The sequence below is a fragment of the Nymphalis io genome, chromosome 1 (genome assembly GCF_905147045.1).
Source record: "Nymphalis io chromosome 1, ilAglIoxx1.1, whole genome shotgun sequence".
In the NCBI taxonomy this organism is placed as follows: Eukaryota; Metazoa; Arthropoda; class Insecta; order Lepidoptera; family Nymphalidae; genus Nymphalis; species Nymphalis io.
This window is the reverse complement of record NC_065888.1, coordinates 7,933,585-7,961,140: the sequence shown is the minus strand read 5'-3', so window position 1 is coordinate 7,961,140 and position 27,556 is coordinate 7,933,585. Positions and strand designations below refer to the sequence as shown.

Here is a 27,556-nt window from a genome sequence, read left to right as displayed (position 1 = left end):
TCATTTGTTTTTTGCAAAGGTAACCGAGAAAAAAAATACCATTTTATGTTTTGAAGAAAAACATTTTTATTTAGATTATAAACTTTGATAAAAATAATTATATTAATAATATTTTTATGACAACTTACAAATATTCATATAAAAGAATAACGTAACATCTATTCAATTTAAACTTAAGTAGATTAAAATTTTATAACGAAAATGTGCTACCACTTTCGGCATGTGTATAATAACTAGTGTGACTATCTCCACGAGGCGGCGGATCGTGCGCGTGCGCCGGCGCGCCCGCGTCCATTTACTAAACCGATTTACGCCATCGTCCACTCCAATATACACACGTTTTTATAGTTACTCTGATAAACTTAAGCATTGCACAACAACGCCGCGGCGCACCGGCGACGCCCCGAGAACACGCCCATTGAACTACTATACTGAATTACGTATTTTATTGCTACTGACGTTTGTGACTTATGACGAGATTCAGAATCACGATCTAACATCAATGTGAGTAAACATTAAAGCTGCACAATTTATAACCATAAGTACATAAATAAATATCATTATGACGATACGTATAAGTAAGTACAATATAACACAATGATAATCTTAGAGTCCGCCCCGCTCCAAACTAAATGCAGACTTTGAGCAATGAAATGCATAAACTTATAACATTTATAGAGATTCCAAATGTCTTAAAATAAAGTGGGAAGATATCAACAAGTGAGTAAAAATGTTAATATAATATGGAAGATATACAACATGCGTCGGACGGATGTTCCGAAACACCGAACGCGGTTCGTTTTAGAAAACAAAACAACACAATACATAAAATACGTAAATAGCGAAATACGTACCAAGTTTTAAACTAATAAAATTCGATTTTACTTGCAACATGCGTGAACAATAAAAGACCTACATTAAAATTCTTAACACTAAATCATCAAGTAATCTAAACTATGTCATAATATGGCAGTTATTCGAACCGTCCGCACTAGGCACAGCACTTAACATAATAACTATCTTGGGTGACTTTGTCTACGACCAATCCTTTTAAGGAACAGAACCTGGTTCTGAATTTTGAATTAATCGGTGGAGAAACCTAACGTATCCTCTGAGTTGTCAGATAATAAAATATATTTTCTCAAATCGATCATTTAAGCTATAGCTTTAGAATTCAAAGTCGGCGCGGATCGAAAATTAAAGTTCTGTACGTGATAAATCTTATAAATACCTAAGTCTTGAACGGTTATATTCTATTCACATTCTCAGTTGTCATGGCCCGATGACTTATGTATCGTAAAATAAAATATATCTATTATGAATAAAATTGTAACATTGTATGCAAACCACTCCCGCTTATAAATGTTAAAGTTGTTCTGATGGTCGACAATGAGACTGTAAATGACAAAATATTATATCTAGCGTTTATTATGCGAAGTAACAACATTGTCTCATTTAAAATTTTAATTTGCCTTTACTGTACATTTATTATTCTTATTAATCATTTTCCTTTTCGGATTTAAAGACAGTATTACAAGATCGACCTACATGACGCCAAATTAGATTGATTTAATATCATTGTACTCTATATTCACACCTTGAATATTTCATGCAGTACTTATAACATGTTCTAGTTATGATAATATTTTTAAAATGGAAACAACATTGTGACTGTTCTTACAACTAATATCAACTTTACTAAATGAATGAATTGAGCGAGCTTATAAAGCAAACTTATCCATATAAAACTTAACAAAGTGGATGGCATTTAATTTGACTTAACTCACTTACATTAAGATATAAAAATTAATTATGACAAAGGCACATTATTTTTCTTGTTTACTGTAGTAATCTACAATATTACATTTGTGACAAGAACTTTCCTACTTTATCATCATGGCAAGATTAAAGGTACCTGTTAAACGATAACTACATAAATCTAGAATGATAACCGATTGAATGGCACACACAATTTAATTCGAAAGCTGATCATTACATCCTTTAACAATTCGTTTACATATTTGTAACGATTATTTCCAAAAAGAAGCCAATGTTCACACTACCAAATAAAACAATCGTTTTTCTCGGCCATTACTATCTTTTAGAATGTTTCGTAAGGCACTAAGAGATAGACATATATATATATACAAAATGGTCCCATTGCCGTTTATGAAACGGTCAACCACTATTTGTGACATTCGTTTTCTTAAAATAAACGTATCGTTGTTTTGATGTTTTTTTTCCTTAATAGTAAATTTCAACCTGAGATCGACACTTTAGAGACAACCTTATTTATAAATAATGAGCACATAATACGGAATGTTATGACACTGAATTTTAACGTTCACCACATTTGACGTTACACTTCTAATTTTAAGACAAGATAAATTAAGAACACGGATAGTGGTGAACATTGTCCGATGCAGACGAATATGTTATTACTAGAAAAGGTCAGTTATAATCCAGAAGTATGCAATGATAATGTATTATAATTTGCACAGTATACTGTAAAAATTTTGTTTTGTAAATTTTCAATTCGTCTGCATAGGAATTGGGTAAAATTAAACGCGAATGCAGCACTAGCGTTAATGTTCTAGAGGCAACTCGACGAAGGTGATGTCGTAGAGAGGCTCGTCTTCACTGGAACTCGCCGGCCGCACTTCCAAGAGAAACAGGTCCTCGTTGCAATAATATGCCAACATCTCGTCATCAATTTTGGCCGTAATCCTACAATAATGTTTTTTAATAATTAGTCCTGAGAATACACACTTCAATAATCAAGATAATAAAGAATAATTCCATTACAAATTAGACAACTAGTTAAGATATTAATATTGTATTTATGTAAACATTATTAATAAAAGGAATATATTACTAATGCCACTGCAATAATTAGGGGGAATTAAGGTCAGCTTGGGAAACGGATGATGATATTTAATACTAAGCAAACATGAAGTCCTCAAGGGGTCTCTTTTATATTACAAGCAAGTGAAGTTAGTGGCGCGCCCTCTGATCAAGCGAGGCAATATTTAACGCGAGGCGGCCGGTATTTGTCAACAGAACGCTTAGAGGCCAATGAAAACCACTTACCCTTTCTTGTTCTTTCGATAAAGATTATTAATTGCCGAACTTGAAATTTTGTACTTATTCTCAATCTGAAAATGAGGAGAAAATAAAACAAATTACAATGGGCCTTCTGTTTTTAAACCGAGACGTCTCGTCTAACGGATCTAAAGATGGCTCGTAACCGGTCTAGTGGTTTCACAAGAACAAAAAAGTAAGTCGCGCGAGGAGTGCGGGATCCGGTACGGCGGCCGCGCGGGTGTTAATTACAACATGCAGTTATGATGATCGTGTGGATTGTATTAGACGGGGTTATGAAGCACCACATCGGTAAGAGCGCGTCGCGGGCGGCGGCCGCGCAGCCGTCGCCTGCGACGCGGACGAAGCGTCTCGATTCCTTTCGTTTACGTTATTGCGGAAGTTAAAAGTCTTCCTAAACGAATATCGAATTACGAGTAAACGAGAAAATTCAACATATCTCGTTTACTCGCGCTCTGCGGTTAGCCGACATCACCAAGGTTATTCTTGTGCTCACCGAGTCCTTGATACGTAACTTTGACTTAATTGTCTATCGGTCAATGTGACGTGTCAAGTGTTGTTGAGTGATATGCGGTGGAACTTACAGCGTGCAGAAGACCCTGCGTGGTGGGCGGCACCACGTGGAGCGGCGTGTACACATCGTCGGTGTCCTGACGGACATAGAGCATTACACGTTCGCTGAGCGGTGGTGTGGACGTGCGTGCGCGCTTTCCGAGCACGCCTTCCAATTCTAGAGAATCTTTTCTGTCGCTGTATGGTGATAGTCCGCCTACATCTGATCGGTACCTGCATTAGTAAAAACAAAATATCTCATGAAAACGTTCACAAATATTACTATCAAATAAGTCTCAACTTTTATTCTTGAATTAGTATTTTTTATTTTGTATATGGTTGTGGTATACTTACGCCGGTGCATCTGGCGGAAAGTGATTGTGAAATTTAAGCGCAGGTGCTTGAGGTTTTGCCGCGTGTAACAGGAAGGGGGAAGCACCTTTGAGATGAGCTTCGGCTAGAGCCGCTTCGTCGTGTCCATAGAATCCTTGTATGTCCATTCCTGTTAGCTTGTCAATGTCTTCAGCCGGACTAAACAACACTGGAGGTTTTGTTAAGTCAGCCATAGAGTAAAATTCGCTTCTTTCGGTCACCGGATGATAAATCTCATCCAACTTTTTTCTATTTGTAGCCGACATTTTTCTTTTCGCTGCTCTTCTTTCTTCGTCTCTTGTTTTTCTTTCAGCCCCCTTCAACGTACACATTAAATATGAAATGCTGATCATTACAATTAATTCAAAGTAAAATTAATTCGATGTAATAATATAATGGAAAAATAATTAAAATGTCATATTTATATGCAAAATACCAAAAGTGACATATTATAATGATTCTTACTTTGTCGCAAAAAACTTTGATTTGGCAATATCCTCTGTGATAAACTTGTGAATCTCGTGGATCTTCGAAAGTGTCGATCTGAATATGTAGTGGTAAGCCCTGTAACCAAGAAATATGTTTTTAAATAAAACGCCGTTATAATACGTTCTTTTGTACATTATAGTAAACAAATAACAAATGCTATTTCACGCTTAACATCTATGCCTTAGCATTGAAACAAAAAAACAGTTTTAATAAACGTACATAAGGGATAATTGCGTAAAATTCACGAATAAGGAAAAAATATGCACGTGTCTGAATCGAATCGCTTTAAGACGTCTTAATTGCGTTTCTTCGAGGTCGTCGTTACAGCGTCACCACACAATCACGCCAAGTCGAGAGATGACTAATATCATAGTGTGGTGAAAGCGGAAACAGGGGTAGAACAATATTAGCTATCGATTAACGAACGACATGAGTATTTTTGTGACGCTGATCACCTTACGTCACTTGCTAGTTATCGGGTAGTCGCAGGCGACAAAGCGGTTACCGACCCCGAGCCTTGATGGCGGCAACGACGTTTCGTTACGTTAATTTAAATACTTTCAGTGCCGCAAATTCAATTAAAATTCTGCTTTATAAAAAATGTTATTACATTTGTAGTATATACGTATATATAACTTGCAACATATTTAAGACAAATATTGCAAGTTTCGGAACCTAACATCGATTATATTTTAAGTTAAAATCTGTGAGCTCATTTTACTATGCAATTATGTTTGTATATGATTGTCTTCAATTTTATGCAAATGCGAACGATTATTTATTAAATTTATGTTCCTTCATAACATATATTACAAACTAGTAAGCATTTGCGTATATTTGACGTATAGTTTTTTATATTTGTTATAATATACTAAGTATGAAATATAAATAATAACAATACGAACCTTAACTCCCTTTTGGCTACTGAAGTCCGTACTTAAACACTGTACGGCAATATTAATCTGAAAATAAGCATAAAAATATGGTTATTCATATAGATTATATGGAATTAAACATAACATGATAGCTTGCAACATTCGCTATACCTAGAGGATATAACATCATATATGATAAGCACCTATAAACGAGTTTTCTACCTTATACACTTAGAATAAGGCGCATAATTAAAACTTTTTATGCGAAGGGCAGTAAAAAGCTTTAAGTGACAAGTTGATTTTAATGAAACTTATTGAAGGTTCGACGTAAGTGTGTAATAGCGTAGCAAGTCGACGCCGGGAGGCGGTAACCGAGGCTGAACCGAGGCAAACTCATTACTGTGGTCTATGCAAATGACCCATCGCGTTTTTCCTCGCCGCCGCCGCTGCTACCGATCACTGTCAGGGTGCATATTATATGTCGCAAACTACTTGCATCCGCTACGGCTATTCTCAGCAATCGTAAATAATTATGAATATCGATAACCGATTATTTATGCTTGAATAATGTGCCCGAGTAAAATCAAAACCAATTTTAGAAAACGGCTAGCAGCAACAACAAACACAATTTCCGTTTCGCGCCTTAAAGCTAAAAGGTACTAAATTAGCGTGTACTCATGTTGTTAATTTTGAAGCAAAATAAAGCTATTCCGCCTAAATACATTTAAATTAATTTTCAATTCAAGCCTTTGTCTTGTCTATGAAATGAATGAAAAACTCATATTTAAGAATTTATTCTTAGCCGTACAGTTTTAAATCAAGGTAAATCAATTATGATTAATGTATCACCGGCACATCTGGGTACAAACACGTTCATATAAATAAATGTGTCTGCTTATTAAAATTCAAATATATTAATTTTTGTTAGTTCAACACAAGACATTTGGCCATATATAAACAAAAATAATTAAAAAATGTATTTCGAAACCGGAGGCTATGTCACGTATATTCAAGAACGACAAAATTTTTTGCTTCATTTGCAGCAAACCCAAATAAGGTTGCAGGATTTTATTCTTTTTTCAATTAGTCCTTAATAAGTGTAATCAAATTGTGATCTGAATTTAAATTTCATAAAATAATGAGCTTTTTATAAATACGCGGTGTATTTTATGTCTATTTATGGTCTGTAAGTATTATAGAATTAATTATTCCATTTAGAGAAAGCACGTAAATGCCAAACAAAACATCGCATATTAATCCTCATGATTGTTTACCTTGGCTGCACTTTCAAGTGGGTTCCAGTAGACGGCAATAGCATTATGAGCTACCTCCTCGATGCAGCCGGCGAGTCCAATGCTGTTCTTCGTGTCTGTAACAAAACCACAAGTTGTCATTAATCTTGTCTTCAGGTAACTGTGTACTAATGCTTGCGGAGATTTCGATTAAGATATCAACGCACAATACGTCATCGGCGACGGAAATTTATTTGCGGGGCGTGAATAATCATGTGATAGGATCGTTTCATCGGCAATTGCTATGTTTTCATTTCTGTTAGTATGCAATTAGTATGCGCGGACCTAAATTCCAATCAGTCCCACCTAGCTAAACGACGATAAATCCACTTAATATGAGGGTTTAATTTTAAAATCAAATGAAAGTCTACATTTTCCAAAATGCTGTGATTTAAAATAAAATATGTCTTTATAATGTTTTTTGCGTTTAAATACTCCATAATCCATTAGTTCCACAATAGTAAGTTATCTTTAAGATTTGCAGGTGTTCAGGTAAATCAGCGCGCCGCCTTAAATAAGTCACAAGTAGATTTGTATTTTGTTACAGTTGTTTATTGCATTTTGGAGTACGAGGGCTGCATTAACAGACAGGCGGTGGTCGTTAGTGAGTAATCGTGGTGCGGCGCGGCGTGGCGTGGCGCGGCGGACGGCGCGTGGGCGCGCTATCAGTCGCTCTGCAATCTGTGCGGGCGCGCGCCCCGCTGACGTGTTTACGAGCAACGGGAGGACCGCCGCCCGCCCTCACGCACCATATTGTTTAACAGCTTCTTACAAATTTATGAGTTGAAATGACAATGTTCTTATAAGAATTTACGTCTCTCTGCAAACTGCATAATGGTCACTTAGAAATTTTGCGTCTGTAATTTATTGCTCATGATAGGAGAGGTAAAATTCCCTCTAATGGGAAAAGTCACAAAGGACTAAATTTTGTCTAACTAGTTATAAAGCAATAAGATTGTCTCAGTTGTAAAATTCTTTAATTTACTTTTAGGAGAGAGAAAGAACACAGTGTAGAATTTTTTTTAAATGTGATTAAATAAAAAAATATAATGTGGCACAACATTAATCAGCAATAGTAAAAAAAGATAAAGATCATGTGTCTTATGACATAATTTAAATAAAGTTTTACATGAAATGATTCACGTTTAGTTAGAGTAATTTATTACGTATTATGTTTAAAAAAAGCAATTGATCTTTATCTAATAGAATAAAATAGTTCCAGAAAAAGGCAGTCTGTTTTATTATTTTCAAAACAGTATGTCTAATCAGTAATCACTGAAGCGTAGTGTAATGAAAACTGACAAAAGAAATAAGTGGGTAAACCAAGGAGCTGCGCTGCACTGAAACGGCCAGTGGACACGCGATACAAGAAGACACGTACGTAATCGGAGAAGGTATTGTGTAGAGGCACAGTGCGTTGCGGCGCAGGACCTCTCCCCTCTTACCTCTCCCCTACGATTGCGAGTCTCCGCGCTTTCACACGCCTGCGCACAGGTGTCCAATATCGCCCTTGACGCTGCTTCCAAGTTCGTTGCATTTGTTAGACGTCTCCTCTAATGTAACATCATATAACTATTTCCATTGGATTTTAATAAAAATAATAAGCTTATTCAACTTTACGTGTTTTATTTACAAGTGATAACTAATTTTAAAATAAAAGCAATAAAGATAAAGTTACGTCAATGTTATTTTAATATATGCAAACAACCTAAGTATACTATGACGATATTTTCTATAAAAACTTTACTGACTACAGTAAACAAACATTTTAAGCTATGTGGATGCAAGTATATCCAAAAATGAACACGAAACAACAGAAATCCTACGAGTTTAGACATCATTATTCTATACAATAACACTACAAAGTAAAAAATAAAACTTGACTAACATCGAGATAAGCTAGAAACCTTGACATTAAACTTGGCCCGGCCGCGCGAATTAATGGCTTCCATGTTTTTATTTTCCTTGAGATTAAATTTATAGGCACTGCTTGTGGCCGCAGAGTCACTCATTACAAATGCTATGAGTCTCAGCTAAGTAATGTTAGATCGTATAAAGTGTCATATATCAGCGCTGTTTATTTCAATAAGCATGTCAGAAGATTAATAAGTCGCTTATTAATGCATGCTGTGTATTACGAAATATTTTACCTAACTACTTAGCTTGAAATTTAGGTCAATTTTCATTTAACTTCACAAGTTTATTTATTTACATCTATGATCACAATACACAATGCTCAAATTTCATTGAACATTTTACAAAATCTTAACATACTTATTTGCTTAGTGTAATACAAAATTATTATCATCGTAGCAAAATACGGTATGCGGGCGCGGGAGGAGGTTCGCCGCGCAATTAACATGCTAATGAACGCGCTCCTCGATATCATCGCGGTAATTACGTCCGCGCGCGTCTATATCGTACCCTTGCTTATATCTTGACTCTTCATTTTAGACAACTCAGCAGATATCATGCGATCAGTTGCCGACTGACGGCCTTAAAATGCTCGTTATATATTATATGTTTAAAGTTTATGTCGACTAATTCAATGGCCGCTTTAATGTCGTTACTAGAACAGCGATTTCTAACGATTTTTTACGATTTCCTGTTAGTCTTTTCTCGAGTTCATAAAGTCAGCTATCTATATTAAATATCGTTTTACTGAACCACACTACCGGGAAATGGGAATGCAATGTAATATTTTTAATTAGTTATTATGAAATGTCATTAAGAGAGTGCTACGTTAGAGAGTAATAGAGACGATGTTATTCGATACCAAACGCGGCGCCACTGGTTTTATTTTTAGACGTGAGAATTAATAGATCGTTGTGGGGTGTGGAGGATCCACTCGTTGTGCGTTATTTATGCAAATGGCCTAACGACATATAATGGTGGGTAGCGTGGTGCATTTGCGTCTCCGCGGCTATCTGCCTCGCAGCACGGTAATTAGGTCCTGCGTGGCGAGCAAGTGCCGCCGCCCGGGCAGCCGAGGCCACCGCACGCAACTTCTTCTACATGTTTCTATGTCGCCTCGAGCATAGCTATGTTTTTGTGTATATATATAGTAATTTGAGCCCTTATATTAGCTACCGTTTTAACATTTTACTCGCACACGAATCATTGTTTTCCAATTAAACTTTAAACATAAACTTAATGTAATTATTTAATCTCACGCAAAAATACTGTTGTAATGTTTATACATAGCTTAAACTTACCGGCATCTAGTATCCTCTGCTTGACTGAATGTTGTCTTCCATGCCAAAACTGCCAGGCTTTTATTTCATCTTCTGGTGATTTTTCTTCGCGGAACATAAGCATTACGACGCTCTATAATAAAAATAAAAATATATTAACATCAATAATTTAGTGCAAATAGGTAATATTTTAATTCGGTATGATTGTTTTTATATAAATAATATATACATTTGTCACAATTATGTAGTCCCTACGAATGTTTCACTAAAGCTGTCGATTGTGGACTGAACGCCGCAATCTTTCGCACATGTCATCATTTGTTAATCACATTACTATACTTTACATTAAGTGAATTAAATAAATATGACATGAACTTTGAATACTATTTACCTTTAGTCGGTAGGTGAAATATGCTGCTAAAGCGATTTCTATAGACAGGTTAGAAAATAAAGTGAAAAAGAAATGGCCTACGCCAGGCGTGGTGCCAGGCTGGCCATATAGGGCTAACGACGAGAAAGCACCTCCGATCGTCGCATTTGATTGATGGATCGGTACGTTGTTCGGCGACGGTCAGCCGCGCCCTGCACCTCTATGCCAGGAGGATTTACGTATGTACTAATAGTACTTATAAAATTATTATAAGTCGAAACCAGTTTGCTGAAAAATTTTAATCGCATAGGTATGTATATGTACGGGCAACAAATTGGATACAGAAATATTCAGAACTGGCGTTGAAATTGACTATTACCCAGGACCGCAATTAAATTACGCAAGGATACATGGTTACAGTGTTAGCAACGGGTAATAAACACAATGTTTTATTGTAGATAGATGAATTTATGAGTAATTTGCGCCGGCGAATAGCTCTGCGTTTCAATAAGGGGGACACGGGCTTTCTCCGTAGATCGAGCGCTGCGTAAACTCAACGGAACCGCGCATACTAATAGATACTCCACGTATAAAATTATAACGGTATATTCCGCCTCTACATAAGCACATCACATCGATATTAATAAATATAAATATTTACTACTTTATTAGAATTCCAAAGAGACATGAGTATTTTTGAAAATACATAATGCATGTTTAACTGTAAATGAGATTTAACTAGGCATATAATTCGTTCCAACGTTTTCAAAATGTCATTCAAATTTGGGTTTATTGCTTGTAATAAATATCTTGTTTATTTGTTTTGTTATCGTTATTCATTCTGTTATTTAAGATTTGTATAATAATATAAATATCGACCACGAATAAATGATTCATAACACTTAGCGACTAATTTAGAGGCCAACTGGTAATGCTTTACGTAATTTAGTGTCTATTTTAAAGTTGCGATTGATAATGAACAATGTAGCTATTGTCGCCCGACAGAGATACATTGCTGTAATCAACAATCTTAAATGTCTGAATTAGGTAACAATTTCAGGCAAGTCACCATTGAATTAAAATATTATCGGTATTTATTATTTCATTGCATATTATTGATATGGTAATGGCTTGTTATAATTAAATAATAATATTTTATTTACCAAAAGACATCTTGGCGTAGGTATTTTATGTTGATTAAGTAAACATGGGACCACATAACATATAAAAATACAACTACTATTAATTACACTTTTTTTGACATTTATAATCATTTAATGTTATAATATTATCTTTAATAAACAAATTTTTATTAAATTCTTACAAAAGGTGGGAAGCTACATATTGTACATATCTGCATCTTTATTATTATAAATGTTTTATTCTTAAAAGTTTTATCACTCATCGATCAAAGTTATATTGTATCCAAGAATTTATGTTCTTTAATATTAATTAAAAAAAACCTTCATTTAAATAATATCGTATTTTTTGTGTTTAATTTTTTTTTTTATTACTTTAACTTATATATAGGTATTTTTTATTAATAAAGGTTTCTTAAAACAATTCTGGAATAATGTACCATATTAACCGTATAAATTATGAATGTATTTGCTCTGTGACAAGAATGTCGTCTTGAACAAAAGTAAAGCAATACTGTCTTTGTTTTGTGATCTATTACCGTTTGTGTTAAACATATTTAAACATATAAACGATTTTTTATGAGATATATTTTGTGTACCTACATTCAAGCAATTCACATGTTTCACAACAGTTTTGCCTTTTCGGACCAGTTACTTCCAAGTTTTCGGACCGTCAATTAATTAATCGAGTGTATCGACATTCGACCCGATTTCAGGAGCCCGAGTTCGGTTGACAATCTGAGTTATCTGATTAAGCACGCTTTCTCTTGCGCCCGCGCCGTGTGTCGCACACGAGCGACCGCGTGCCCATGTCGCCCATTACGCTCTGACAACCCGAATTCATTTCATCACTCTACTTAAATAAATAAGCATTTGATACAAACATTTCTTATTTTAGCTACGTAACCGACTTGTTTTAAAACTATTACAAAACCTTTGGAATGACTTTGGTTTTCAGATTGTTAATGACATATAACAAACCTTGAAACTAAACTACCAGCAATTTAATGTGTAGCAAAAAATATTTTATTATTATTAATTGCTTTTAACATTCATGAATATGAAGTGTTTTTTTTTCTTACTAGCACTAGATATATATATGTATATTAGCTAAGCTGAATTCATATCCCATAAAATATTTTTGACAGTTAAACTAAATAAACGGCGCCAGTGAATTGTTTAAATATATATCATATCTTATGAAAATATATAATTTAAACAATGTTTTACTCTTGTACTAAATTCGGAGATAAGACTTGTTTAAGAATATGTTACGAATATCGTAATGGACATAAAAACATTAACATGTTTTTTAAAGTTTTAAATGATTATCGCCACAATTCAAAATATAGATATATAATAGTATTATTACGTTTCTTAAGTCGAGAAAGAGCAAAAAAGTTAGATTACAATAGCTTACAATTACATACAACTAAAAACTATTAAATACATGAATTATTTCTGTAATTTACTCATACCTATCGCGTTACGCATTCGTGCACCTTCGAATCTGTAATAACAAGCGTAATAACAATCGTAGCGGAACGTAGTTGTGTATCGCATCATCTGCTTATCAACTCGTTTATGCGCAATATACGCGTAAGTCATTAAATAATAAGTTACGATGCAATGTAAACAGTATTGTCGCTGATCGAGATTTCTTTGTGTTCGCTTTTTGTGGAGCAAAGCTTCCTCGTTAGCGCCGTCCGCCCATCTATCAGATCTATCTACTTTATGACAATTATTTATGTTTACTTCGTGGTAAAACTATTTCGCTTACAGTTGAGCTTTATCGATAGCGCTAAAGTAATGCTCTGCCGTCTCGATATGCTATATCTGATACGGATACGTCTGTTTGTTAAGTGAGCCAGTTGTTTGTGCTAGTTGTTTTAACGCCTAGGTTATTTGCTGCGAATGTTCTTTGCAGTGAATGTCGGTTTCGACATAAATTCTGAGCGGAACTGTGGGTGTAACTGCTGTGCAGTTGCCTACGGTACGTATAAAATACGTGTCGTTATTTATTTCGTTTCTATCCAATACATTATATCATTTTAAACAACTTCATTATAGTTCTACGCATCAATTTAATGGAGAAAAATCTTTTCTCAAAAGTATATTTCGTCAATTAACGTGTAATCTATAAATTGTAAATTTTTCCCGCGCACTTTGCCATGTAGGCAAAATGTGCATAAAAATTACATATCAATTTTACTTACTGATTTATTTTCCGCTTGCTAATAATTGACTTGTATTATAAATTTTAATAAGGGAATTCTACTAAATAAACTCAATTTATTTTTTATATTAATGAGTATAAAATATTTTCAGGTATATGTGCATCACTAAACCAATATTTTGTAGGACCTGATTGATTATTTTATTATTTCAAAACTTTAATAAAATTTATATTTCGTTAGTGGTTACTCACTCATTGATTTTGCTTTGGTATCCGGTAGCTACCTTAGTATTTATAAAAATATTATCTTCAACTCACTTATTAAGTAAAATTCAATAGCATTATCGGTGTCAGTCAGTGAACACTAAATCTCGATTAAATGGAGTGATTCTTGCGATCCATCCAGCGTCGGATTAACATCCGAAGTCACGCTGTAACGCTAATCTGCTTTAATGTCGAAAGGAAATGTCAGATTGTAAAGTGCAGGGCCTCGATGGAAGCGAGATGCGGCTTAGAGTCGTACCTACCACCTACAGCAGATACCTAAAAATAATATTATTATCAAAGAATTGTAACTGTTTTTATACTTGTAATAGTTATTTTAGGTCCCACGTTGCCAAGAACTTTGTACAAGATTTACTTAGAGTTGCACAATAGCATCGAGATCGCCGAATGTCGCTGATTACAGTTAGCTGTCTGCCGCCGATGCTATCGAAGATTGACGCTAAATACGCGTGCACTGTGACAGTTTCAATATCGAAACAATGACGAACTTTGCATTACGTAACGCCATTTGCGTCCACCTAGCTGTCACTCATTGATGGAATTAAACCAAAGTGAAAGTTAATTTAAATACGAGCATGAATTCAATTTTCAAATGATGAATACGCAGCGCGTGAGTGATCTTTAATGTAAATATGTTACAGGAGTGATTATAGTTTCATAATTAGTTTCAGCTGTTACGCTGATGTTACCGAATAATACGTAATATTTCGAAAGCGTAATAGTTATCGTATGGCGTTACGAACCTGAAATCGAACGTGGAAAATTCACGCTTCGTCGAGCGGCGCGGGCACGTACATATGCTTAAGTCATCTACATATATCATAACCCACTATAAAGATATATACATAAAAACGAACCATTGAAAATTGTAAAGAAAGAAATGAAAGTTCATTTTGGAAATATTTTTTCCCGAAACTGTATGATAAATTTTATAAAAAGTGACATTATCTTAATTTAAATTACTCCGAAAAGAAAAAGGAAAAAAGTACATTAGTCAGTTGCGAGCCGAGTACAGACCGCAATTTTTTACATAATATATGTCATATTAAGAATATGTAAATGATGAGCGACAATATAAATAATTTTATATTCGTTTACAACATTTAGTATGTTAATTAATGATTCGTTTGATAGATTTTAATTCCATTATTTAATAAATAACTTTACATAATTATGCCATCATAAATTCATTTAATCCGTCATCTCAGGATTTTTAACCATATCTATACTAGTATATGATTACATGTATATTAAGGCATATAAAAAAATATCTAAATAATTACAAAAATGTTTGAAAAGGATTATGAAGAATTCATATTTAATGTTAATAAAGAAACGCCGTTAGCAAAGACTTTCCGTTGTATAATTTCGCAATTTATAATCATTAGTGTTTTTCTGCGACAAGCCCAAGAGAGCGGTGCGATGCAGTGCGGACGAGGGTGCAGCTAAATTGAGACATCTCAACGTGTGATTGATTGCGAACATGATTGGCGTCTTCCAACTATCAACGGAGCGTATGCTAATTTTTATGTTCGATTTTTTTTAAATCCTTTATACTTATAAAAGTTTTGAAGCTGAATAAGAAAACCTTCCACGTGAACGCACCCTGTGAGAAATAATCAATCTGTCTCATATGACAGCCCTTCACTTGCCGGCGTCCGCGATGTCGGTCGAAAAGAACGCGGCGGTAGGGTCTACTCGCTCCGAACGAATGTCGACCGTTATAATCCCTCATCAAGCGTAACATGTTAAGTGTAAAAGGCATCATTAACGATTACCTTAAAAAGTTTAACCGGAGCAATCATTAAAATCGTAAAATATTGCAAAAAAAATAAAATAATACAACATGTCTCGTTACTCGAGTTTCCGTTGCTACGAAAGTGAACAACAGTGATGTCAGTACAGCGATAAAAACTAGAGTAAAAAGTGTTCTGAATAAGTGTGCGCTTTATTCGTTCAAGATACGGTTTAATAGAAGCGAATTGTATAATGATTAACACATTAAGTGTACAAAGAAATCGTTTCTTTGTTCCTGACGATATAACAATTACAAAGTGAATATACATTTCTTTTACAAATATATTTGTAGTTCTAAAAGTAAAATAACAAATATGATATATGATTATAATATAAGACAAGAAATTTATCGAATCCGTGAAAATTGTTAAGTCAACGGATATTAACTTTTAAGTAAACTAGTAGTAGGTATTTATAAGGTATGAAATGACATTCGTATTTAAATTACATCAATAACTCGCATGTAAATGTACCGTATTTCTTCATGTAGGTGGCATATTTATGGTATAAATTTAAATATAAGCTGTATACATACTTTTTCGACCCAACTTTTACAATTCTATTTTTAGACGACAATTAAGCAACAACTTGTTTCATGCAAATAAAAAAATAGCCTGCGTATTTGTTTATTAATCTTAAGATATTTTTTTAAACGGTTTTAACACAATACAAAATAGCATTGCAAGTTGTATTGCTACCCTTCAATACTGCGAAATATTTAAAATTCACTACCTGAACTCAATGAAGTTGATTAATTACTACAATATTTTGTGATTGATGTTTTGTAGAACATTATTTTTCATTCAGAGCCCTTAACAGGACATCCTTTCAACTGCACAAAGGGATCATCTTAATAATGTATTTGTCATTTTAGATTCAAATGCAAATATTTGATAACGTTGATATAGCGTGCGAACGTTATACGCGAATTTAGAGCGTCCTACATGCAGTACGTACCTACGTACGTACATATATACACCAAGATGGTTCTTAATTAGGTGCAAAATTTCCAGTATAGGTTGTGTGTGGACGGAAATCGGCTGATGATATCGCGAGATGCAAAGTTCTGCCGAAACAAGGCGGTACCATACGTAATTACAGTCGCGCCACGCACGTCTCTCACACCAAATCTCTCTTTTTACAAAATTTTCTCATATCCTCAACCGCTTTACGGCACGCAAAACATATTTGCATCGCGTGTGAATTTTAAACTGTCAGCTACGCTGTATAACAAATGATCATAATTGGTCGTATAGACATATCTGGTGAAGATTATTCAACATTTTTTAATAAACAACATTTTTTAAGTCTTACAATTCATTTTTATACAAATACAATTTTGTTTTATTTCCATAACGCTTGTTTTAAGTGTGTATATTACTAACTATTAAGCAATAATAGTTAGTAATATATTCTTAAACGTCAGATAAAATCCTTATCGTATATAATAATTATGTCTTCTCATACTTGTGTACCTAATATACATAGGAATGTGTTGATGTTTTTCTCCTCTCATTGAAAATTGCAAAACAGCTCGTTAAGGAAACACGATGTTTGCCGCATTGAAATTATTTTATCATAATACAGTAAGGTTATTGTTTAAAGAGAGCGATACTATCCGAGGAGCGGGCCGGGCTCCCGCGGCGGTCATTGTGTTCCTATATGGTGAATGTCAAAAGCGTCGTCTTAATTATCGGGCGCGGCTATACAATGCGGACTCGATTGCGGCGAGATAAGCGCTCTATATCTATCCGAGTGGTATTGAATGCGCCGGACTCGCGGCCCACTTACTGCCTTAATAATAACTTCAAACGTATGTCGCATTGTATTTCTGATTATTTCGATCTAAGCCCATTGAAAAGAGATAAGGCATGTTTTCATGTTAGCTATGCAAGTAAGACTAGTGAAATGTAAATAAGAAAATGTTAGTCATTTTAAAAGACTAATAGGAACTAGGTAGTTGCTGTAGTCAATTAAGTTTTTTTTAATTACGAAATGAAATCGATGTTTGTTAGGGATTTCCACCTCTAAACAATAACATTTATTTTCGTTATTAGCGAAACAGGATTAACCTGATTGACGAAGCTTGACTTTCTGGTTTTACAAGATATATTAACAAACTATAAAATTAATGCAATTTCATTGTACCGTAAACTTATTTATTATGTCATTTTCTCGGGAAGTAATAAAACAAGGGGATTTCCGATTTTTTTTAAATAATGTGTGACTAACAATCTATTATAATTTATCTTTTGTTATCTTTAAGTAATTGTTTTCTTAGAGGACGATAATATGTTTCCCATCACGCTAGATTTACGCTTCACTAACCGGTAACCGGTCTCATATGCTTCATTATTATTGCAAATAGTGAAAAAAATATAATTTTGTTATTTTTTAATATTGCTATTTTATAAAGCTGAAGCATAGAATACGTAGATCTTAACCGAGTTATATTCTAGCATAAGTCGAAAGCTAATACATGCATGCATCTACGATAGCAATGGACGCGCAAAAATTAAATTATACATCTACTTACTTATAATTGGCTATTGAATTACGACGACGTATATCGTTGTCCTATCTACAGTATTGTAAAAAAAGCATAATGAAAGTGAATGTTCCGAAGGTAAATAAGAAACCTTAACCGGGAGCCGTGTGAAATGAAATTGACACGAGGATTCTGCGGTCAGCAACTTGCTGAGAGCATGTAACTACACTAAAGTATTTCTACTAAAATGTAATCTTACGTCCTCCATCGCACTTATAATATACATATTGATTTCAATCCGCACTTAAAATAATCTTGGCTATTTTATTCGTACTGCGTATTAAACATAAATTAAACAGAGACATTACAAGAACATGCATATGCGACATGCGTGTGTGCGTGTTTTACGATTGCTCATACCTCTAAAGTACGTGGTTAAGCTTTCTAAGGTCCAAACGAAGTAAACATCCGGCCACTAACCGTTAACTGGCTACATGCTGCAGCTAAATCAAATATCTATGAATCCCTTGTGTTAATTACATATTAATATTTTTTCCATAATATGGTTGTACACATGTAGAAGCTTTTTATAAATTAAAAAACAATATTGAGTTGTTTTAATTTAATAGCAGAATAATATAAAATTAGTTTTGTATAAAATTACCACTTTTTTTAAAAATATTTCTATATTTTCAAATTTCGTTCGATATTTTATATAAATTGTGACCAATATTGATCGGATTGTAACAAATGAATGAAAAAACGTCAAAGATTGTTTTTTGTAATCTAAAGAGAAATTACTCTTAAAAAAGACAGCACAAGTCCTCAGCCATCTACCAATACTAATAAATTTTGTTTACATTGCTCAATAAGTCACGAATTTTAACATGAAATACAACATAACGATTATGGTAATAAGCAATGTTTGCATTCTTACATACTATATGTATATAAATCTTCGGGTTTAATTACATTAATCACATAGACGTAAATATTACAAATGCATCCGGTTGTTTACTTACCTTAACGGTTTGGTTCTTAAGTGGTTTGTCTGGATCATGGATGTATTCCAATGTAATGCCATAAAACTGGCCCTTATTGATGTAAGTAATACGGTCATCTTCACGGCGTTGCGAACTGCTACTCGCCGTCTCCAGATGATACTTGAACCCATATGGAGAGAACCTGTCAGAACACACCAAACATTAGGTAAATGTATGTATATAATATACTCGGTTTCAAAGTACGTAACAAAAAGAAAATGCCATTTTATTTTTAGTTTAAGTAGTCATATCAGATTTCTAACAGTGGAGTAAGAAAGTCATTGCCGTTAAAATTTGGTAGAGACGTATAAACTGCACTGTAATCTTGTTTTTTAAGCATTTCGAAAGAATGAGATTTCTTCTTTGATGTTATCTACAGATACATACTCTCGACAATAAAGTTTCCATGAAGTAAAGTAATAAAGTACGCAAAAAGTGGAAATCTTAATTGCACAGCCGGTAGAGCTTGTCACCAGCGTCGTTACATAAAGGCGTGGAGATCCAGTTCGTTGCGCGCAATGAAAAACTGCGTTTTCTCGCGATTTCCTGCGCGTGGGATCAACGGAAGGAAAACCCCGCTAATTTAACTGCATGCATCGCGTGCTGTGGCTCGTTAACGGCGACGCTCGTCGTCTTGCGACATCGCGACACGACTCTACGTGCCTCTCCGTCTTGTCGCCGCCGATCTCTACCCACGCCCGGACAAATTCACGCACCCTCACTATTCAGCCGGACCAGGAAATAGCAAACGTCATTATCAAAGCACTCCATTGTACCACACCTCTACTTTGAGTCATTTACTTATGTAACTAGATAAAAAGCTATAAATTGTTACAGAATATTTAATCCACCAATAAATCTCTACGTGGAATGTAAATAGCGAGTTAGGGTCGGCTCAATAGTTGACTTGCGGTCGGACCATTACTTTAAGCTTATTGAAAACAATTTGGTAAACAGTCCTGCTGATGTTAGCGATTTAAAGCGAGCACAAGCAGATAAAGGCCGTGTAATGCAAACGCAACCGACATTGACGGATCGGCCGCAGCGGTTCTCGCCTATCTGATTCTCTCCGAGTTATTTCAAAAGTAATTTCCATTTGTGACGTGACTTGGTATTGTCATTTCAACAATTCTGATATGCTTTGTTAGATAGTGCACAATTACATCTACCAAAGTTAGATACTAACAGTAACAGGATTGTGATATTTTTCCGAAAATTACACAAGTAATTTTAAATATAGCAATATTATCGCCACCTTTAAATTTATGGAAAGCTTGAGATAAAAACCTACAAAAACAATAGTCTGTCGTTGCTCTTTATATTTGTTACTTTTTTTAAAATGCGAGGAAATTAAATATATTTTCAAACGTATTATTAATAACAGATAAGTTGAGTACCAACATATATATACAATTTTAGTTTATTACATAAAATTTATTTCTTACAGAAAAAATATTTTATATATTGGCAAGAAACAAGCAGATATTTTATCACCTGGGAATATACGGTCGAACCGTACTCAATAATAAACTACGCATTGTTTTCGAATGAGCTTCATTACAAATTTCAGCAGCGCAGCATCCGAAAAAAGTCACTTCCTGCGTGAAGACGAAGGCCTTTCATGAATAAATCAATCGGTGAGGCGCGGAAATTGATGAGTGCACAAAAAGCTTCGGATCGTAGCGACAACAAAGTGCTTGCAATAAAAACGCATGCCGCGATAAGAGTCCGCTGGCAACGAGCGACGTCCCGCGGAGCCCGCGCTGCACCGCCAAATTAGATGCGCATAAATCTGACCCTTTTATACTTACAATACTATTACTGACCACGATGCTTTGTGTTACGAACACCTTGTTAAGGGAGTATATGTTAATAGTCGGCTATTGTCATACATTATTTAAAGTAGGAATCTACTTCGTCTTGTCTATTATACTTATTTAATAACATTTAATGAAAGTATTATAACTTTATATATATTTTATTACTACACCTACTTTTAAGAAGCAGTTCGTTAAATATAGAATAATAAATTTTCGGCAAAAATATATTAATTAAATTATATTGTATTATCCATTAATTTCGAAATTAAAATGCTCCTAGCAACTTCTATTAGTTTATCAATTTAAACAAATGTAGTCTCGCGTCCACATTGTATTTTGATTGAAAATAAATTGTTATGTCGCTATATACGGAGAAAAGTGCGTGCATGTCCATCGTATCAATCGCTGATGTAAATTGAAGGACCATTGTGCGCCTGAGACGAATGCCAAGACTGATGAAGCGTTCTGTGTAGTCAGAAGACCGTAAAAGTAAAATATATTTGTGTTGGATATTTTGTATTATAACACTACTTCAATCCTATATACTTAGTTTTTAAATTAACGTTAAAGATATTTCATTATTTTTTTCTTCTTACTTTAAGATTTTACAAAACATACCAGTAATTATGATAATTAATAGTAATTAATTTGGATCTGTTCTAAGAAAGTTATGTATCACGATATGTGGTTGCGGTGTTAGTGAGGACGTTCAGGTGCTGTTATATAATAGCAGGGAACAGACAGCCGATTGCGACCGACGCGACGCCCGACACTCATCGTCAATCGTCACACTTGACACTGTACTATTATTTGATATAAACATTCTATTTAATGAGTCATGGAAGTGTTTTCCGCAGTACATTATTTACTGCAATATATTCAGATTCAATGAATTAAACATCGTATAAGTTAAGACAACCAAAGCCATTTAAAAAACAATGTTAATAACATTATATTACTAAACGTTGCGTATTTAATAATGACTAATAATACGTAACTAAAATAATTCTTAGAAATTAACAACGATTTTGAACTAACTGAGACTTGTCTCGACTTAGTACTGCTTAAACTTTTCTGATGATATTATTTAATGTACATAGGTGTTATTTAATAATGTAGGTACAGCTATATATCTGCGCTCATACACCGTATCACTGTTTCTTCGCTTATTTTACTTTTGTCTTCTTATCATTAATGTTTTATCATTTATAAATACTGCTAAAAAAACAAAGCTAAAACAATGAGAAATTGAAATACCGGTGAATACATTTTCGGTATTTGTTACCATTAGCAAATTGTAGTTAATGGTAAACAAAAAATGTAAATTGAGTTTTTCTAAGTGTTTTTTAAACCGAACCAAAAAATAATCTAATAATTTTCTATACAATCTATTAGTCATATTTATATGTTATTCGTAAATGTCATCAGATAATTTGTAATTATATCGTTAATATCACTTAGGTACGAAATTAAGTATTAACACTATAAAAATCTAAACAAATGTTAAAATAGCGTGTTAACAGATATTCTACTAAATTCTACAAGGTATAACTTTTGCACTTAGAATGTGTCATGGATAAACGTACAAATTACCTAACAGATTAAGGCCACTAGGTACATGTACATTACCTGCATTTATAGCTTAGATATCCGACGATGTTTAAATTTGAACTAATACGAAACACAGTAAAAGTAATGTAGATACCCCATTACTACAGTGATATAGCTCTTTGAAGTGATAATCATAAATGTATACATTAGCTGATTAGGCTACAAGTTGTAAACTGTTCGATCCTGTGTTGAACATGTAAATAAAGTGGATATCGGGGGCATCCAATAACCAAGTGAATATTCGTCGGCTACAAATGCTTGATAAATAGTAGTTCAAACATTTGAGAAGAAATTCTGATGCGTCAAAACAAAGTTGAGAACCAGTAATTGACTACGAGTTAATATAACTCAAGACCATAAAAAGACGTAGAAACGATCGAATTTTTAGGCCAAATGCAAGCAAGTAATTATCGAGATAATAATGCTAATGCACTTATCAAGTTGACGACTGTTTCCGTCGCAACATACAAGCTATTCGAATAACGATTTTGGAAGTTCGAATTTAACTCGCTTGATGAAGATTTGTTTTATTCTACAAATATTGATTTGTTTAACCTAAAGCAATAAACTGGAACCGGGATGCGGTACTAAGTAATGTTACTTCGCAGGGCTGGATTCGCAGTTGTCAATACATAAGCGCAAAATAGTTATAATACGTTATATAAGAATAAGAATAACATTAGATGTAAATACACACGTACAAAATATATTTGAGATTAACAGAGCGAAACAAAAAAAAACAAATATATAGAAATATGGCAAGGACACAAAAGTCAACAAAGATATAATGTAATATAAAATTAATTATTTCTTTAATAATAAATAGGAATGTTGTCAAAGTATAAACGTAATGTAAACTTAAAGTAATTTAGTCTAAATACGATACTCACATTTCTTATAACGCCTTCCAAGCATGAGGCGGCGTGGAAATAAAATAATTTTCATTATTCAATAGTTACCTAATAAGGTGCGTGCAAAACGGTTCATTACTGGATTCCAGTAGTAGAGTAAATCACTAGTTAGTAATATTTCTTATAAATTACGGGAGTTTCTACTTTATATTAGCTTTACGTAACGTATCTATTAAAATATCATATTGATAAAATTAATATTATATCATATTGTTTCGAAGGAAATCAGGAATCCATATAAAAAGTGTTTAATCTATACAAAATTTCTACTGATAAAGCAGTTATACTATATTTAATGACTGCGAATGAGGATTTCTAAGTACCTATAGAATTAATTAAGTCGTATAAGTAAATAAGTGAAACGTATACATATAAATGAATCAGAAGAAGGAATTTGAAAAGCGTTTCTAGCTCTATACGGAACGTTGTAAATAGTTTTCAATAATTAAACCGATGTCAAATGTATTTTTTTATCATTCAGCTTTCTGTTGATACCGAACAAAAGATGGTGAGGTTCTTAAACCTTATCTCACTTTAACAAAATTAACTTGTTACGAGACAATTAACTTCAAAAAAATAGGAAATTGACAATTAACACTCACTTTCTGTTGCATTCAACAATCACGAAGTTTAACTTAGCACCTAGCATAATCAAACAAGTTACAAGATGTGCGTACAATGATCCTGCCTTTACCTCTAAATTGTACGCATATCTACTATTATTGAAATTGATACTACGATAAAAACTTCAGATTTACTCAAATTTGGTTTTAAATATTATGTTGCAATAATTCAGGTGTATGCATTATTTTAGTATTAATATTATTTTTACCGTTGATTAAAATTTTACATGTGTTTCGAGAAAGGGCCGCTTTATCACAAATTCGAGAAGTGCGAAGTGGTAGGTCAATATAGTTTCACGGGATGTTTGTTGTTTTCATCTATTCACACTAGAGACACGCACGTAGGTAGGAAAGTATACGGTAATAAAATCATTTTTACAATTTACACTAGCCATTAGACTTATTATTTCTAAGGCAGCAAAAAAACACATTTTTTCCTACCGTTAATAATCACTAAATGCACCTACAACGCAGCAATTCTTTATTTCAAACAGTTTGCTATTCTTTATGCGGTTGCAGAATATGATCTTATTAACATTAATAAGAACAATAATTACTAAACGAAATTACTTACAACTTAGCGATTTGGATCTTGTCAGCGTCATTTTGCCGTCCGAAGTCGTGCCAGGGGCGCGTGCGGGGCGGTTGCGCAGGCGAGTGGTGCGCTGCGGGGGTGCCACGGCCGTCTTCTCCCACGCCGGGCTGCTGGCAGATTACCGTGTACTCGAACGACTGTATGGATCACAAAAAGTCACACATACAATCTTATAAATACACATATGTAAATCTTCCTTTTTTTGCTTACAACTAATATTTTTGAATTTGAAACTGTATACACAAATAAATAAAAATTGTTTTTAACAGAAAGAGTTCATTTTGGATTTTAAGCGTCAATGATCTAATTGAAATAGAAAAACTATATAGTCTTAAAATTAATAATTTAAACTCAACATTTTTTTATATATTTAAGTACCTACACCTAAATAATGATTGCATCAATTATTAAATTACAACTTTGTTCAACGTACTTGTTTGCTTTTCTTACTTTTTTATTATTTTACGTAATATTCATTTGAATAGTCTTGGCTATCCAAAGAAAAAAGGACAACTGTTAGAAAGTATTTTTAAGTTTTATAAAAAACTCTCCAAATTGTTTTCGTTGCCAGTAACATTCCAGTAGCATAGAATTATAATAATTCCAAAAGTCTGTAATGATTCCGATCATTACAGACTTTTGCAAGCAGTAATTCTCAAATACTAATATGATAAACAAACAACTAGGTATCCTAAGCTTAAAATTCAGACCAACTATACATTTGCTTAAAATAATAGTATAAACATACGTTTTAATAAATAATAATAATTATATCATACGGAGAAAGGAACAATCAGGCTACTTATGTAAACATAGATAATAATAAAAAAATGTCTAATGTAGGCTAATAAAAAACGATTTTACTAAAAACAGGTGATCATTATTTGAACATTCTCCACATAAATAGTTAGGTTATCCATTCATTTTCGAAATAATTTATAAAAGTTTTCAGATTTTTGTACTAAGACAACGAGTTCTAATTGGTACTTAATTTGAAAATTGATTAGATTAGGTAATGATTATAATTTAAAGCGTATTTCCCCAATAAATATATAAATAAAAATAATTAAATCATACCACTACTACATATCAATGTAAACCATTTAGAGTAAATCGTTCTTTTGATTGTTCGAGGTCACCGCTGCTACACGTGTATCCAAATTTAGCATAAATAATACAATATTTGTTAATGTATCTCCGTTCCGCAAAGACTTAGGAAGCGAAACAATCAAAGTTTACTTTTTAACCATTACGTATTATGGCCATAAATTAATAAAACTTCTTGAATCTATAATGAATTACATACAAAATAAACAACATCAAAAATGTTACACTTACGCGATTACAATGATGATGGTCAATCACTTGCGATGTTCTATTTCAATTATGTTCGTTGTTCTATGCAATGTTTGTTGCACAGATCATAATGAATGAATTGATACGCTTTTGTTTTGTATTGTTTTGCATTTTTTTTTTTGTTTTATCGTACAATACTTTTTGCGGAAATCTCATTCAGCAATTGGTAATCAGTTACTAATAAAGTTCAAATCATTGCGTCTTATTAGATTTTTTAAATGTTAATTTTGTTTCGTTTGTTTCTAACTTGTTTGTGATCTATATTTATACCATTTTATTTTCACAAAAACGTATCATGGCTGCATATATTACGAAATGAATATGAATAAATACATGTGTTTGATTTCAGTTAGTTCAACTTGAAATAAAAAATAAAAACTAAACAACAAAACATTATTTATTACACGATTAAATGTAAACGAAGTTGCGGAAAAAAATATGATGTAGGTATTGGAACTGTTATTTTGATGAATGTGATACCTGCTAAAGTGTTGTCATAAGAATTTTATAGTTTTATACAACATAAATAAAACTATAAATTGCCTTTAATATATGTAAATTGTTTTAGGAGATTTAATAAAAGACGCTTAATTTAAAGTTTACCTACGTTTTGATTAGATTTAAAATAATAATAGGTATATTTTAACAAGACTGTTGCTATCCAATTACATAGTTCTCTTAGATATTTTCCATGTTTGTGTGCAGCACAATACAGATAAAATAATTAGATTGACACAGTGGCCAGCTCGTGAGCGCCACACCTAGGAATGACAAGTCCTTCAAACGCACTTAGTTCTGAGACTGATTATACAGTAGGAGTCATGTCAATTTGTTATTTGAATTATTCTAACTTATAAATTTTAAGACAAAACATAAGCTGTTCCTAGTCATGTCGTCTGACGTTGCGTCACGACCGTTGTTTCCAAGTACTAACAATTAATAAAGATAAGTTCATTTATTATTGAACAATCTCTGTTTAAAACACTTTACAAAAAAACCGTTACAGAGGCCTAACTGACATTAGTAGATTAGTTTTAGAACTTGTTACATTAATGTAATTTACTGAATCTAATTAAATAAATTCGTTTAAGTTTAACCTAGTTTAATTGTTATTAATTACCCCAAATGATTTAATTTAACAAAATTCAGTTTTATCTACATAAATGTTTCAAATGTAAGTTTTAGTTATACTTAATATTTATTTTTGGTGTAGTCCATACATCATAGGCACAGAAAATTAAATTTTATTATATTTTATCAATATGATATGAATAATATAATTAAAACATTTTTGAGGCTGTAATTAATCAAACACATTCCTAATCGGAAGGAGTACAGGCAAGAATAAGTATTACATATTAGATAATTAAAAGATAAAGAGCGCGGGAGGGCTTCTGTGATAGTACTGTCTTAATTTAAGAGTAAATTAATCATGAGTCCCAAGCTGATATAGGTTCTCTGTTGCT

At 33.3% G+C, this 27,556-nt stretch overlaps 1 protein-coding gene across 3 annotated transcripts in view; it reads right to left on the bottom strand.

Moving 5' to 3' along the window:
* Nucleotides 1-41: 41 nt before the first annotated feature.
* The window catches only part of LOC126778908 (protein grainyhead), a 90,042-nt gene continuing 62,527 nt past the window's right edge, over nucleotides 42-27,556 (bottom strand). For 2 of the 3 annotated variants that reach the window (XM_050502695.1, XM_050502818.1), the window contains 10 exons: nucleotides 24,714-24,871; nucleotides 19,154-19,316; nucleotides 9,898-10,009; nucleotides 6,665-6,759; nucleotides 5,421-5,477; nucleotides 4,492-4,590; nucleotides 4,009-4,343; nucleotides 3,687-3,888; nucleotides 3,091-3,155; nucleotides 42-2,727 (listed from right to left, as the gene is read on the bottom strand). In XM_050502695.1, the coding sequence (XP_050358652.1) occupies nucleotides 2,586-2,727; nucleotides 3,091-3,155; nucleotides 3,687-3,888; nucleotides 4,009-4,343; nucleotides 4,492-4,590; nucleotides 5,421-5,477; nucleotides 6,665-6,759; nucleotides 9,898-10,009; nucleotides 19,154-19,316; nucleotides 24,714-24,871 (1,428 nt within the window). In that variant the 3' untranslated portion in view covers nucleotides 42-2,585. The remainder of the gene's footprint in view (nucleotides 2,728-3,090; nucleotides 3,156-3,686; nucleotides 3,889-4,008; nucleotides 4,344-4,491; nucleotides 4,591-5,420; nucleotides 5,478-6,664; nucleotides 6,760-9,897; nucleotides 10,010-19,153; nucleotides 19,317-24,713; nucleotides 24,872-27,556) is intronic. The other variant, XM_050502752.1, reaches the window with a different exon arrangement.